Source organism: Caretta caretta, chromosome 5, assembly GCF_965140235.1.
Source record: "Caretta caretta isolate rCarCar2 chromosome 5, rCarCar1.hap1, whole genome shotgun sequence".
Taxonomy (NCBI): Eukaryota; Metazoa; Chordata; order Testudines; family Cheloniidae; genus Caretta; species Caretta caretta.
The window spans coordinates 48,331,436-48,343,740 of record NC_134210.1 but is presented as its reverse complement, the minus strand read 5'-3'; the positions used below and the strand labels follow the sequence as shown (position 1 = coordinate 48,343,740).

General features: G+C 42.5%; 1 protein-coding gene across 7 annotated transcripts in view; it reads left to right on the top strand.

Moving 5' to 3' along the window:
• The first annotated feature begins 508 nt into the window (after positions 1 to 508).
• Positions 509 to 12,305, top strand: part of ANKDD1B (ankyrin repeat and death domain containing 1B) — a 46,520-nt gene continuing 34,723 nt past the window's right edge. For 2 of the 7 annotated variants that reach the window (XM_075128531.1, XM_075128529.1), the window contains exons 1-2: positions 509 to 5,902; positions 12,036 to 12,139. In XM_075128531.1, the coding sequence (XP_074984632.1) occupies positions 5,806 to 5,902; positions 12,036 to 12,139 (201 nt within the window). In that variant the 5' untranslated portion in view covers positions 509 to 5,805. Of the gene's footprint in view, positions 5,903 to 11,271; positions 11,369 to 12,035; positions 12,140 to 12,305 lie in introns of all 7 variants that reach the window. The other 5 variants (XM_075128530.1, XM_075128528.1, XM_075128532.1 and 2 more) reach the window with 4 other exon arrangements.

The following is a 12,305-nucleotide window of genomic DNA, read 5'->3' as shown; positions in this document are numbered from 1 at the left end:
AGTTATTTCATCATCCATATAAAAGTGTCATAACTGTTGACATAGAAGCATTATTTCTATATATGGAATAAAATACTAGTGCAAAATTAGTGATTTCTTCACACCTGAAAACTTGGTGAGTTATTCTTTGGTACAAGTATAAAATTTAACTGCATTTAGAAAAGAGATGATATATTTAAAAGGAGAAACTTGGCTTGATTGTTTAATACTTTTCATACACATAATAGATTGCTGAATATATAGTCTGAAATAGAACATGTTTTCTATTTTATTTTAATTAGGTTCATGTAGTAAAATAGAGCAATAAGCAATGTGACAAACATCTGCCATGTTTGTTTTCTTGCCCTTTCCCCAGAAAGAGAAGTATGTGCAGGAGGGTATTTTTGTGTAGGATTTTTAATTTAGATACACACAGTTTGCTCTATGTTTGTTAGAGAAGGCACAGTCACTTTTTTATTTAATTAATTTATTTATTTATATTTTAAGGGAAGTCATTTGCAAGATTGTAGCATCTTACAGATGCACATCTTTTTGAAAAATTCAGTGTGGTGACTCTGAAGAAGAGAGAAATTTCATTTTTCCACTTCTAATCTCTCTCTTTTATATATAATACACAGCGAGAGAGAAAGATTTCTATGTATAGCTAAGTATTGAACTTGTTGGTTTTAAATTAAATATTCCTGTTATACAGGTAGCGACAGAAGATCTTGACCTGAAATTTGCTCTTGTTAACATCCAGGAAGTCCTTTTTAGACAAGTTAGCTTGCATGGATCTAAGCGATGGTAGAGATCATAGAAATGTAGGGCTGGAAAGCACAGTGAGAGATTATCCAGTCCAGCCTCTGCGCTGAGGTAAGACTAAATATATCCCTTCCCTGACAGATGTTTGTCCAACCTGTTCTTAAAAACCTCCAATGACGGGGATTCCACATCCTCCCTTGGAAGCCTATTCTAGAGCATAGCTACCTTGATATCTAACCTAAATCTCCCTTGCTACAGATTGAGCCCATTACTTCTTGTCCTGCCCTCAGTGGACATGGAGAACTAATGATCACCATCCTCTCTATAACAGCCCTTAGCATATTTGAAGACTATTGTCAGGTCTTCCCTCAGTCTTCTTTTCTCAGGACTAAACATGCCCCATTTTTTTACCCTTTCCTCATAGGTCAAGTTTTCTAAACCTGTATCATTTTTGTTACTTTCTGTAGTATCGCCACATCTTTCTTAAAGTTTGGCTCCCAGAACTGGACACAGTACACCTGAGGCCTGACTTCTGCAGAGCAGAGTGGGACAGTTAACACTCCTGCTAATATGCTCCGGAATATTAGCCCTTTTTGGAACTGTATCACATTGTTGACTCCTATTCAATCTGTGATCCACTATACCCCCCAGATCCTTTTCAACAGTTCTACTGCATAACCAGTTATTCCCCATTTTGCAGTTGGGGATATGATTTTATTTTCTTCTTAAGTGAAGTAATTTGCACTTTCCAATTTCATCTTCTTGATTTCAGCTCAGTTCTCTAATTTGTCAAGGTCATTTTTAATTCTAATGTCATCCTCCACAGTGCTTGAAATTCCTCCCAGCCAGGTGTCATACACAAATTTTATCAGCATACTCTCCACTCCACTTTCCAAGTCATTGATGAAAATATTGCCAGACCCAGAAATGACCTCTGAGAGACCCCACTGGGTACACCATCACAGTTTGACAGTGAACCATTGGTAACTACACTGAGTATGGTCTTTCAACAAGCTGTGTACCCACCTTATAGTAATTTCATCTGTACCACATTGTCCCCTTGTGTTGATACCACCAAATATCCATGTAAGAGGAAAGGCTTGGGGAGGGAAGGGGGGTTAATCTTGGTGTAGAAAATGGAGATCTTGAACTGCTCTCCATTCTCAATATGCCCTACTTTTAGTTCTGTAGCTCTTTCACTCAGCTTTCGTGCAATATGAGTTTCTTTCTTTTTACTTAAAATGATAAAAAGAACATTTCTTCTTCTTGAATTCATGTTTCTTTTAGTTGCAAGTGACCGAGTGAAGGGTGAATATTTCATGGCCCTAGCCATGAAAGGCATGAAGAGTTTATACTTTGCACTGCTGCTTCTGAAGAAGAGAAACAAAAAAGCAACAAGCTGAACACTGATGGTTTGGAGGGAATTTGTTGGGGGAAGCATATGCTTAGCATGGCTAGCACAAACATAAGGTGAGGTCCTCTTAAGCACAAAGCAGGTTTCAATTATCATGTAAATTAACAGAACCAAATAACGCAGTTGAGTGTAATAGCATTATAACAGCATTGAGTCAATTTAACACATATCTATCTACAGTAAGTTTGTCGTTTGCTTTTTACTTCTAAATTCTGAAGTGTCATCCTAATCTTACCTACAGAATATCTCACCATCATTTGATAATACTATGACTAACTTTGTATAGTTTCTTTTAATTGTCCAGAGTCCATTACAGTAGACTCCCTTTTATCCGACCCTCTGTTACGTGGCTCTCTGTATTAACCGAACAACCAGCGCACACAGGTACAGAAGTGGGTGATCTCTCCTGTGGCCACTAGATGGCACTGCAGCCTTGGACTTTCCCATTCTCCATCTTACCCAAATTTGACTATCAGATCTGGCCCAGATCCCAATTCGATCGCATAAATGGGGTTCTGCTGTAGTTGGATTCCTGAATATGCTACGGGTCCAGTCAGTCACCTTCCTTCTGCACCCACCCACGTACCTGATCAGATTGGAGATTTGGAAAGCATTTGATTCTTCCAAAATTGGGGTGATATTCCAACCACTGTTTTGCTTTCTTCCCAGTTCCAAAAGCCACTCTAATTGATGGTAGCTCCAAAGGTGTGGACAGCAGGGGCTGAGTCTGGGCAGCAGTTCCACTCCTGAACTACTGGTAGACTCATACACTGAAATTATTGCTGTATTTACAAATCAACTGAAATCCTTTTCTCCGTCTTCTATCCCAAAGGAGGCAAATGTGGGGGATGTCTGTTAGAAGTCATGCTGCCAGGAGAGAGGCCTGGGGAGCAGCCCAGAGGGGGCTCAATACCCACCAAGATGCCCTGGGGCTGGGAACAGATTTCCTCTTGCATGTTTTTGTTCTGAGGGAATCTCACAGCTATGCCCCCATTCACATCGCTATTTATATTACTACAGCACCAATTGGGATCAGGCTCCTTTGTGCTCAACTCTGTTTAAATACCTTTGTTGAGATTTGCCCTGCTCCAAGGAGCTTGTACTCTGATTAAAGACAAGGCACAACAAATGAGCATAACAAATAATAGGAGACAAGGGGTGAGGAGGAAGGAGAAGGACTCCAATAATCAGGATAACAAGGCACTGTTGTTACACAAGCTAATAGTGTGTGCATGAATTGATGGTTCTGAATCACGTACATGTAAATGTTATTTCCCTATCAAAATCAAATAATCTGTGCTCCTGCAATTTTTGCTTCTGTCCCCTAATCCCTGTGAAAAGCGACCCAAGGTTCACTTAGGCTATTAAAAAGGAAAGGGAACAAACACAAACAAATAATAGAAAACTATCTTCAGCCACCACTCTGCCTAATATTACTAGCTTAGCCACAATTTTTGTAATATAAACTAATGCCTTTAGCTCTCAAAGATAAACCCTGGGCTTCTGGGGCTATGAGCTGCGAAATCCTGGCTCTAGTCTAGGGGCACAGAATGAGGGAGATTTACAGCTACCCCTTTGCCCTGGTACTGTTGGCAGCTACTCACTCAGTCTTCTGGAAGATGCTGAAGCCTTCTGAAATGGTCACTAGCCTGGTGAATTCCATGGCAAGTTCACCTCATTTGGTGCTCTGGTTTTATCATCTTCAAAGTTTGAGCACTTATGACATGGCTGTAATGGAAGCGTTAATTCAGATGACGGAGAGGAATTGTAAACTGGTGCTGTAAGTACTGATTAGAACCTTGAACTAGCAGCCAGTACTCCTGGATTCTATACTCAGCTCTACCCCTGGTTCTTTATGAAGCTGCAAATCCCTACCCTCAGTGGTGCCAATTTCACAAGGTAAACCTTATTGTTTAGATAGTTACTCTTCTTTGGGTTTTACTGTGGGAAATTAATACTCAGACCTGTATTAAATGACCAGTGTCAGGTATAATACAAAAATAAGTCTCCTACTCAAAAGAAACTATTCTGGAATACCTGACTCATAGGAATTTTAAGCAACTGAAAGCAAAACCTCTGTGATTCAGCTGTGACATGGTAAGTCATACATTCTCATCTTTAGATGTTTACTTTCACACTGATTCATTTTTTTTTATTATCTCTGACGTGTACGTTGATGACGTTGCCTCTCATAATTAGGCCTAGGTTTATCGTATTTAAGGTTATGCACTTCAGCATGACTGTATTGGAAAGATTTTAGCCAGCTGACAGAAAAAGCTGTAAAATAATGCATTGCACAGTGATTCGAACCTAAGACTAGCAACCAAGACTTCTGGATTCTATACCCCACTCTACTTAATTTGTAAACCACTGTGAGAGTCAGATGAAACATGCTATGTAAATTCCTGTTAATATTTTTTAAAATAATTAAAAAGACAATTAAGCTATTGAAATGTTAGCACTTAATTCAATAGCCAGAGGCAAAAATATTTAACCTTAAAAGTGCCTTCAACCACACAAGATAGATTAATGATATTTTTGCCCGTGTTGAGGTAGTTTTTCCAATATCAAGTTAACAATATTATTACAGAATGTTATATTCATGTTTTTAAAAGGTCACATTAAAAGAAAAATATTTCTATATTCTATAACAAAAGCATACTTGCCTCTTAAATAATAAATAAAGAGTGGCTAAAGTAGATCAAAATAGCAATGGGGAGTGGACCTAGTTTGGTGGTACTGCCACATGTCTTGACTTTGTAGAAGCACACCAATTTGCATGTGCAAAGCCAGTATTTTCATACACGGTTATTACTTATTTGTACTGTGGTAGCACTTAAGGTATGTCTTCAGTGCAATAAAACACTTGTGGCTGGCCCAGACCAGCTAACTCAGACTGTAGGACTATAAAATTGCAGCATGTTCCTGCTCAGGCTGGAGCCTAAATGGAATGACTACACTGCAATTTTATGGCCTCCCGAGCCTGAGTCAGCCAACATGGGCCAGCTGTGTGTTATTGCAGTGTAGACATACCCTCAGGACCCATTGTATTAGACATTGAATGTACATTATTGATTTATTTGTATTCCTGTAGCTGTATCATAAAAGTCTGTGCTGTCTCCAAAGAGTTTACAATCTAAATGTATGAAAAGAGACTAATAAGGGGAAGTCCAGATAAAGGTGACACCATCATAGTTTGTACAGTGAGCAGCAATTAGACGGTCTCTGTTGCCTGGGCAATATCAGTGTTTGGTTATTTCCTGTCTGCCTTATTTTAAGGTGATTTTAATCTTTTCCTTTTGTCAAGGAGGCGGTAAAGCTGGTGGTGGAGGATGGGAGTTGTACTTGATGGTGCCTGGCATGGTTTGGGCTCACTACTAGTATTGTGTGCCCCACAGCCTGTGCCGGGAGGGCAGAGTGGCCCATTCTAGCTGCCTCTCGGTTATAGCCTGCATAATAACAACCCTAACCAACCGGTTTTTCTATGCACTTAAAACAAGTCAAAGTCAAATACTTCTCCTACGCACACAGGGCGCTGCTGCCGGCGGGCACCTCCCTCCTCGCACCCTGTTGAGTAGCGCTAGCCCCAGAGCCCTACCTGAAGGCGGCTGCTTCGCTGGAGGGCAAAGGAGAGGAGTTGGGGCCGCGCTATGAAGGCGCTGACCGATTTCCTGGGCGCGCTGAGCCCCAGACACGATGGAACGCAAAAAGCGGCGGCGGAGCTACCCGCCGCCGACAATGAGACGCGTGAGTGAGCGCGAGGCTGGGGCTGGGGCTCGGCGCTGCGCAGCCACAGCGGGCTGGAGCAGCGGGGAACGCGCCGCGGGCAGACCACGGAAGGGGGGAACGTGGCCCAACTGCTGCGGAGCAAGCGTGAGGCGGGAGAGAGCAGCCCTGCTGTAGGAAGGGGAAGGGACTGCTTTTAGACAGCTAGACTGGGCAGAGGCTGTTCCTCGGCTCTGCACCGGGCCGTTTGCACTTCTCAGGCACCCGTTTTACAATCCCCGTCAGATCCCTTGCAGGAGGTGGTTCCCTGAGCCTCGACTGAGAGAAATCGAAGGCCTGCGGGTTTCTTCGCGCCCCCTCCCTGATCTGCTTTTGGCGCGGGCTCAAGCTCCACAATTAAGATCCAGACTTTCCCAAGGGCCTGGGATGTTTGGCTCTGCAGTTCGGGGTTGTCCCACTGTGGAAAGTGGAGGGGAGCTATAAAGTTTGGCTACAAGTCTGAATTCCTTCCCCTCCCAACATGTTTGGGGGGATTATTATTAATTTGTGTTATTGGTATAGTAGCATCTAATCAGGAGGCTTTAAGCTATGACACACACGGTGTCTGAGAGAACTTACCTTCTAAACTAGAGGAGGAGCAGACAAAGGGGTGGGGGAACAAGATACAACATGCAAGTGAAGTGGTCAGGTTATCAGGTCCATTTTTTGGTTTTCCTTTTTGTCCCAAAGGAAGGAAAATACCAAGGGTGGCAGAGAAGGAAGTAATCAAACTATGTGCAATTTTATGTACATTAAAAATAATGCACATGAATATCTATCAGAGCCCCTCAGTCTTTATAAATCTGGTATAATGAGAATCAGGGGTGCTGGTTTTGGCCCATGTCCAGTCCAAGTCCCTGAACCTGCAAACACTTGTGCACACACTTAACTTGAAACACATAAGAAATCCCCCTGATTTCAATGGGGCTGCTCACATGCTTGAAACACATACAGACATTTTGCAGAATTAGGGCCCAAATCAACTATGAAAGGACACTGGGTGAATGTCTGGCCCCACTGCAGTCAATGGTAAAACTTTTGCTGTCACCAGGGTGTGGTATCCTCCTTCCTGTCTGCAGCCCGAACAGAAAACACTTTTGAAGTTAGGTGGGAAAGGGTACAATAACTTATAGTTGATAAGTCAAGAAATATTGCTATAAGAGCTTTAGAGACTAACAAATTTATTTGAAAAAAGAAAAGGAGTACTTGTGGCACCTTAGAGACTAACCAATTTATTTGAGCATAAGCTTTTGTGAGCTACAGTTTATGCTCAAATAAATTGGTTAGTCTCTAAGGTGCCACAAGTACTCCTTTTCTTTTTGCGAATACAGACTAACACGGCTGTTACTCTGAAATTTATTTGAGCAAGTATTCCTTTTGTTTTTGTGGATCCAGACTAACACGGCTGCTACTCTGAACCCTGTCTCTGTAAGAGCTGGCAGACATTTGTCAAGTGAATAATTTTTTAACAGGAAAATGGCCCTTTTTTAGACATCGGAAATGTTAATTTTAAAATGTATTTTTCATTTTTTCCCTCCTTCCCCCAGTTCAATGGCGAAAAGGGGGAGAAGGTTTGGAGGAAAAGACAGAAACCTGAAAAAATTAAAATTCAAAATGAAAAATTTCACCAAAAAATTGAGTAAATGAAAAATCATACCTTCTCAGAACCCTCTTCCCCAACTATTCAACCAGCTAAACTCTGTTGAGCCTGCAAAACATTGTATTTCTTGCAGGGTAATGAGAGATTTTATCTTTGTGGCTAACATGGCAGGAAACTAAAAGTGAGACAAGCATAGAAAGATTCATTATTCAAACTCTAAACCAAGGGTAGTCAATAGGTGGACCATTGGCCCAATCCAAACCTCCAGACACTTTTGACCAGACCCTGAAATCTTTATTTACTTACTATCAATTTTTGTTGGTTTTTTATTATTATTTTCTCTTGAGTCTGGACCTCGACTGTACCTTGACTGAGAAAATTGGACCTTGACACAAAATAATTGACTATCCCAGCTCTAAACCATTCCAAGAGAGAATGCTGGAGCAATGCAAACCTCAGGCTTAGTGAGGGGTGTGTTTTGGTGGCTCCTGCAATGGAAGAGGGCAAAAAGGACAGGCTGCGTCCTGTGAGATTTCCGGCTCCATCAAGACTTCAGGATAGGCTTCGGTCTCCTGGGATTTGGCCAGTGATTTGGAGCCAGGAGATTTGGATTTAATAAAACCCAAGTGCTCAGAGCCACTTCCTGTTTGTTGGTTTCCAGTAGTCCACCCACCCTGCCTCAGCTACCTAGGTTCTTTGTGGGCTGTGCTAGTTGCCACTTTGGGGCTAGGAAGGATTTTTTCCCTGTACCACCAGACTGAGTGAAGCTGGTTGGTTTTATTTGTTTTTGTTTGCCTTCCTCCCAGTGAAACCTAGGGGTTGGATATTGGACAGCCAGAAGGCTGGAATTCTCCCCCTCCCAAAGGTCACAGCTTGGACCTGCAAGAGAGTCATTTAGTTGTTCCAACTTTTGGCAGGTGCCCAGTGCAGGAACTGGCTGATTTAGGCTCCGGATCCAAAAAGGTAATTCTGTAGGCATCCCAAGGGCATCTTCTTATGAGATGGGGGCATCATGTCTAACCCACTAGGAGCAAATGCAAACCAGTGGCCAGGGCACTACCTTGGTGGACTGCTCTGCCAACACACCTGGCAGCGGTGCTGGCTGGGGGTTGAGCTCCCTCCTTGCCTCAACCCCCAAAAGTGTGAGGGAGCTAGCAGGCAAGTAGAGCTCACAGAGACCCTCCTTGTGTGATGATTGGCTCCCCCTGTAGTGGAAGACTCCAAGGATTGGCAAATGTTCAAAGAGAAGTGAGTGACTGCTCTGGGCTGTCCCCTGATGAGAATCTTGGGTGTAATTTGACAAAGTTGCAGCCTGGTTAAAAATCCATACCATGTGTCCTTGCCTTCTTCCACACAGTGAGCATACCAAAGGACTTCTCTTTCAACTCTTGATTTCAATAGAATTATTCCTAGTTTACAGCAATGTAGGTAAAGGAGAATCGGGTCCATTAGTGCTGAAATAATGGTTAAATGTGGCAATGGAAGAAGCATAGGGATTTGTAGGCTTGGCCTTCCAAACATGATTTTTTCTTGTTTCTGTGCAGGTTATTTCTTCTGTACTGTTTCTGCCATCAGTCTTACTCCTCTTTATCCCAGGCACAGTGTGAACAGAGTAGAATGTTTTTTTACATTAAGCCCACTTGAAAATTAATTAATTTTTCGACATTTGAGAAATTCAGACTTCAGGACTCCGGGTGAGAGGGAGAATTAGACTATGTCTACACTACAGGTTATGTCAGTATAATGTATGTCGCTCAGAGGTGTGAATAAACCAGCCCCCTGAGCAATATAAGTTACACTGATATAAGCACTCAGGCTTCTCCTGCTGCCATAGCTTCTGCCGTTCGCGGAGGTGGTTTTATTATGCCGACGTGAGAGTGTGTTCACTCGATGTGCTGGAGCAGCGCAGCTGCATCCATACAGCTATACTGCTGCAGCACTGTATGTGTAGACATGCCCTTAGTATGGTGGGGAACTTCCACATTACTGCAATATAATAGCTCTTGGGATATCACAGCTTTGGTGAAGCATGGCTGGATAACTTCTTAGGCTGTTGTCTTTCGTATTTAGTGCAGAAATGCATGTTTGTTTGCATCTTGCTGATTTTCTTGGAGATGAGTAGTTGCTGCAGAAAGTGGTGCTGGTGGTTCAGTAGGTAGCACTGTCCTCTCTGCGACCGTTCCAAACTGGTGCCCCGTCAGATATCTGGTCTCTATGATATTTTAGCCTAACAGCTAAAGGTTAGTTATCTGTATCTATTGTGCTAGGAAAGAGGTGTGCTGACAGAGAAGTGTCTAGGGCCATGTCTACACTAGCACTTCTGTCAGCAAAACTTTTGTCGCTCGGCGGGTGAAATAAATACCCCCTGAGCGACAAAAGTTTTGCCGCCATAAGCACTTGTGTGCAGAGTGCTATGTTGGCGAGAGACACGTTCCCGCTGACATAGCTACCACTGCTCGTTGAGCTGGTTTTATTATGTCGACGGGAGAGCTCTCTCCTGTCAGCATAACACGGCTACATGGGAGACCAGCTGTATCGGTACAGTTGTGCCACTGTAAGCTTGTAAGTGTAGACATAGCCTTAGACTTCTATTTTAGCTAGACTGATGTTTAATGCTCACTCTTTGAAATCTCTTTTCTGAGTTTATTAAACATTAATAGTTTTGTCAAAGCCAACCATGTGGGTGCCTAGTGATTTTGTTACGGTACCCAAAAAAGCCCAGCTTCCCCAGGTTTCTTTGTTACTAGAGGTGCTCTCTTTTTGGGTGAGGCATAAAACCAAGGTCTTGAGCTCTAGTAAATCTCGTGAATTTTCCAAGAATCGGAATACTGTATTATCTCAGGTGTCCCAGTCAAATTCCAAGTAGGTAATCACCTTCTTTCTACCTAAACTCCTCTGTCAGTTTTACTTGGACGTATGCATGCGTCAGTTCCTGCCCTACAGTATTATGGAGATTGGTGGTGTGTTCTGTTATATAGTTGTATGCAATGTTGTTGTAGCTGTGTCAGTCCCAGGGAGTCAGTCCCATTAGAGAGACAAGGTGGATGAGGTAATATTTTTATTGAACCAACTTCTTCTGGTGAGAGAGACAAGCATTTGAGCTTAAAAAAGCTTGTCGCTCTCACCAGCAGAAGTGGTCCAATACAAGATATTACCTCACGCACCTTGTCTCTCAAACAATTGCTTCGTTTCACTCCCAAGGTGGCTGTATTTAAAAGAATGAGTGAAATAATTCCTGTAGTTTTGTACTGTTGGTTGTTACATTTGTAAAGCACCCTCGGACTCATTTGGGTGACAGGACCTATAGAAATGCAGTATCATTATTCTGGGAAGTGCAATTAATGATATTTTTGTGTTGTGAAAATTCTGTTTCTATTTGTTCTTAAAGAATTGGAACTAGAGAGATCAACCAGATTCCTGGGGGGGAGATGTAATATTGTAACAACAATTCCATGATAAAAAGTAAATAATTCACTTTGAATATTGAAACAAGAGGTGCATATCTCAAACAACAGGAGGTAAGGGGAGTAGAATCATAGAAGTTTAGGGTTGGAAGAGACCTCAAGAGGTCATCTACTCCAACACCCTGCTCAAAGCAGGACCAACTCCAACTGAATCATCCCAGCCAGGGCTTTGTCAAGCTGGGCCTTAAAAACCTCTAAGGATGGAGATTCCACCACCTCCGTAGGCAACCAATTCCAGTGCTTCACCACGCTCCTAGTGAAATAGTTTTTCCTAATATCCAACCTAGACCTCCACCACTGCAACTTGAGACCATTGCTCCTTGTTCTGTCATCTGGCACCACTGAGAACAGCCTAGCTCCATCCTCTTTGGAACCCCCCTTCAGGTAGTTGAAGGCTGCTATCAAATCCCCCCTCACCCTTCTTTTCTAAATAAGCCCAGTTCCCTCACCCTCTCCTTCTAAGTCATATGCCCCAGCCCCCAATCATTTTCGTTGCTGTCTGCTGAACTCTCTGTAGTAGGGGGCCCAAAACTGGACGCAATTCTCCAGATGTGGCCTCACCAGTGCTGAATTAGAGAGGGATAATCACTTCCCTCCATCTGCTGGCAATGCTCCTACTAATGCAATCCAAAATGCCATTAGCCTGCTTGGTAACAAGGGCACACTATTGACTCATATCCAGCTTCTTATCCACTGTAATCCCCGTGTTCTTTTCTGAGAACTGCTGCTTAGCCAGTCGGTTCCCAGCCTGTAGCAGTACATGGGATTCTTCCATCCTAAGTGCAGGGCTCTGCACTTGTCCTTTTTGAACCTCATCAGATTTCTTTTGGCCCAGTCCTCCAATTTGTCTAGGTCGCTCTGGACCCTATCCCTACCCTCTAGCATATCTACCTCTCCCCCCATCTTAGTGTCATCTGCAAACCTGCTGAGGGTGCAATCCATCCCATCATCCAGATCATTAATGAAGATGTTGAACAAAGTAGAGTTGTCATTTAAGTTTTTTATGACTATTTCTTAAATACCATAAACTACTTTGTCACATTTTCTACAGTGTTACCACATGAGAGAGAATTTCATCATGCTGCTAAAATGAACAATTTGGAAACCATGGAGAACTTACTTAGGAAGAATGTTAACATTAATGCTGTAAATACTGTGAGTATAAAATACTGTATGATATTTTAATTACCAGAAATATGCCTTGTGTATGGTTGCTAAGTGAAATCTCAAAAGTACTAGTGTATTTGACTGCAAGAGGAGGAGTATAAAGATACCCTTGAAGAAAATTCTCTGCACAAGTAGTATTTCAGGTGTCCAGTTA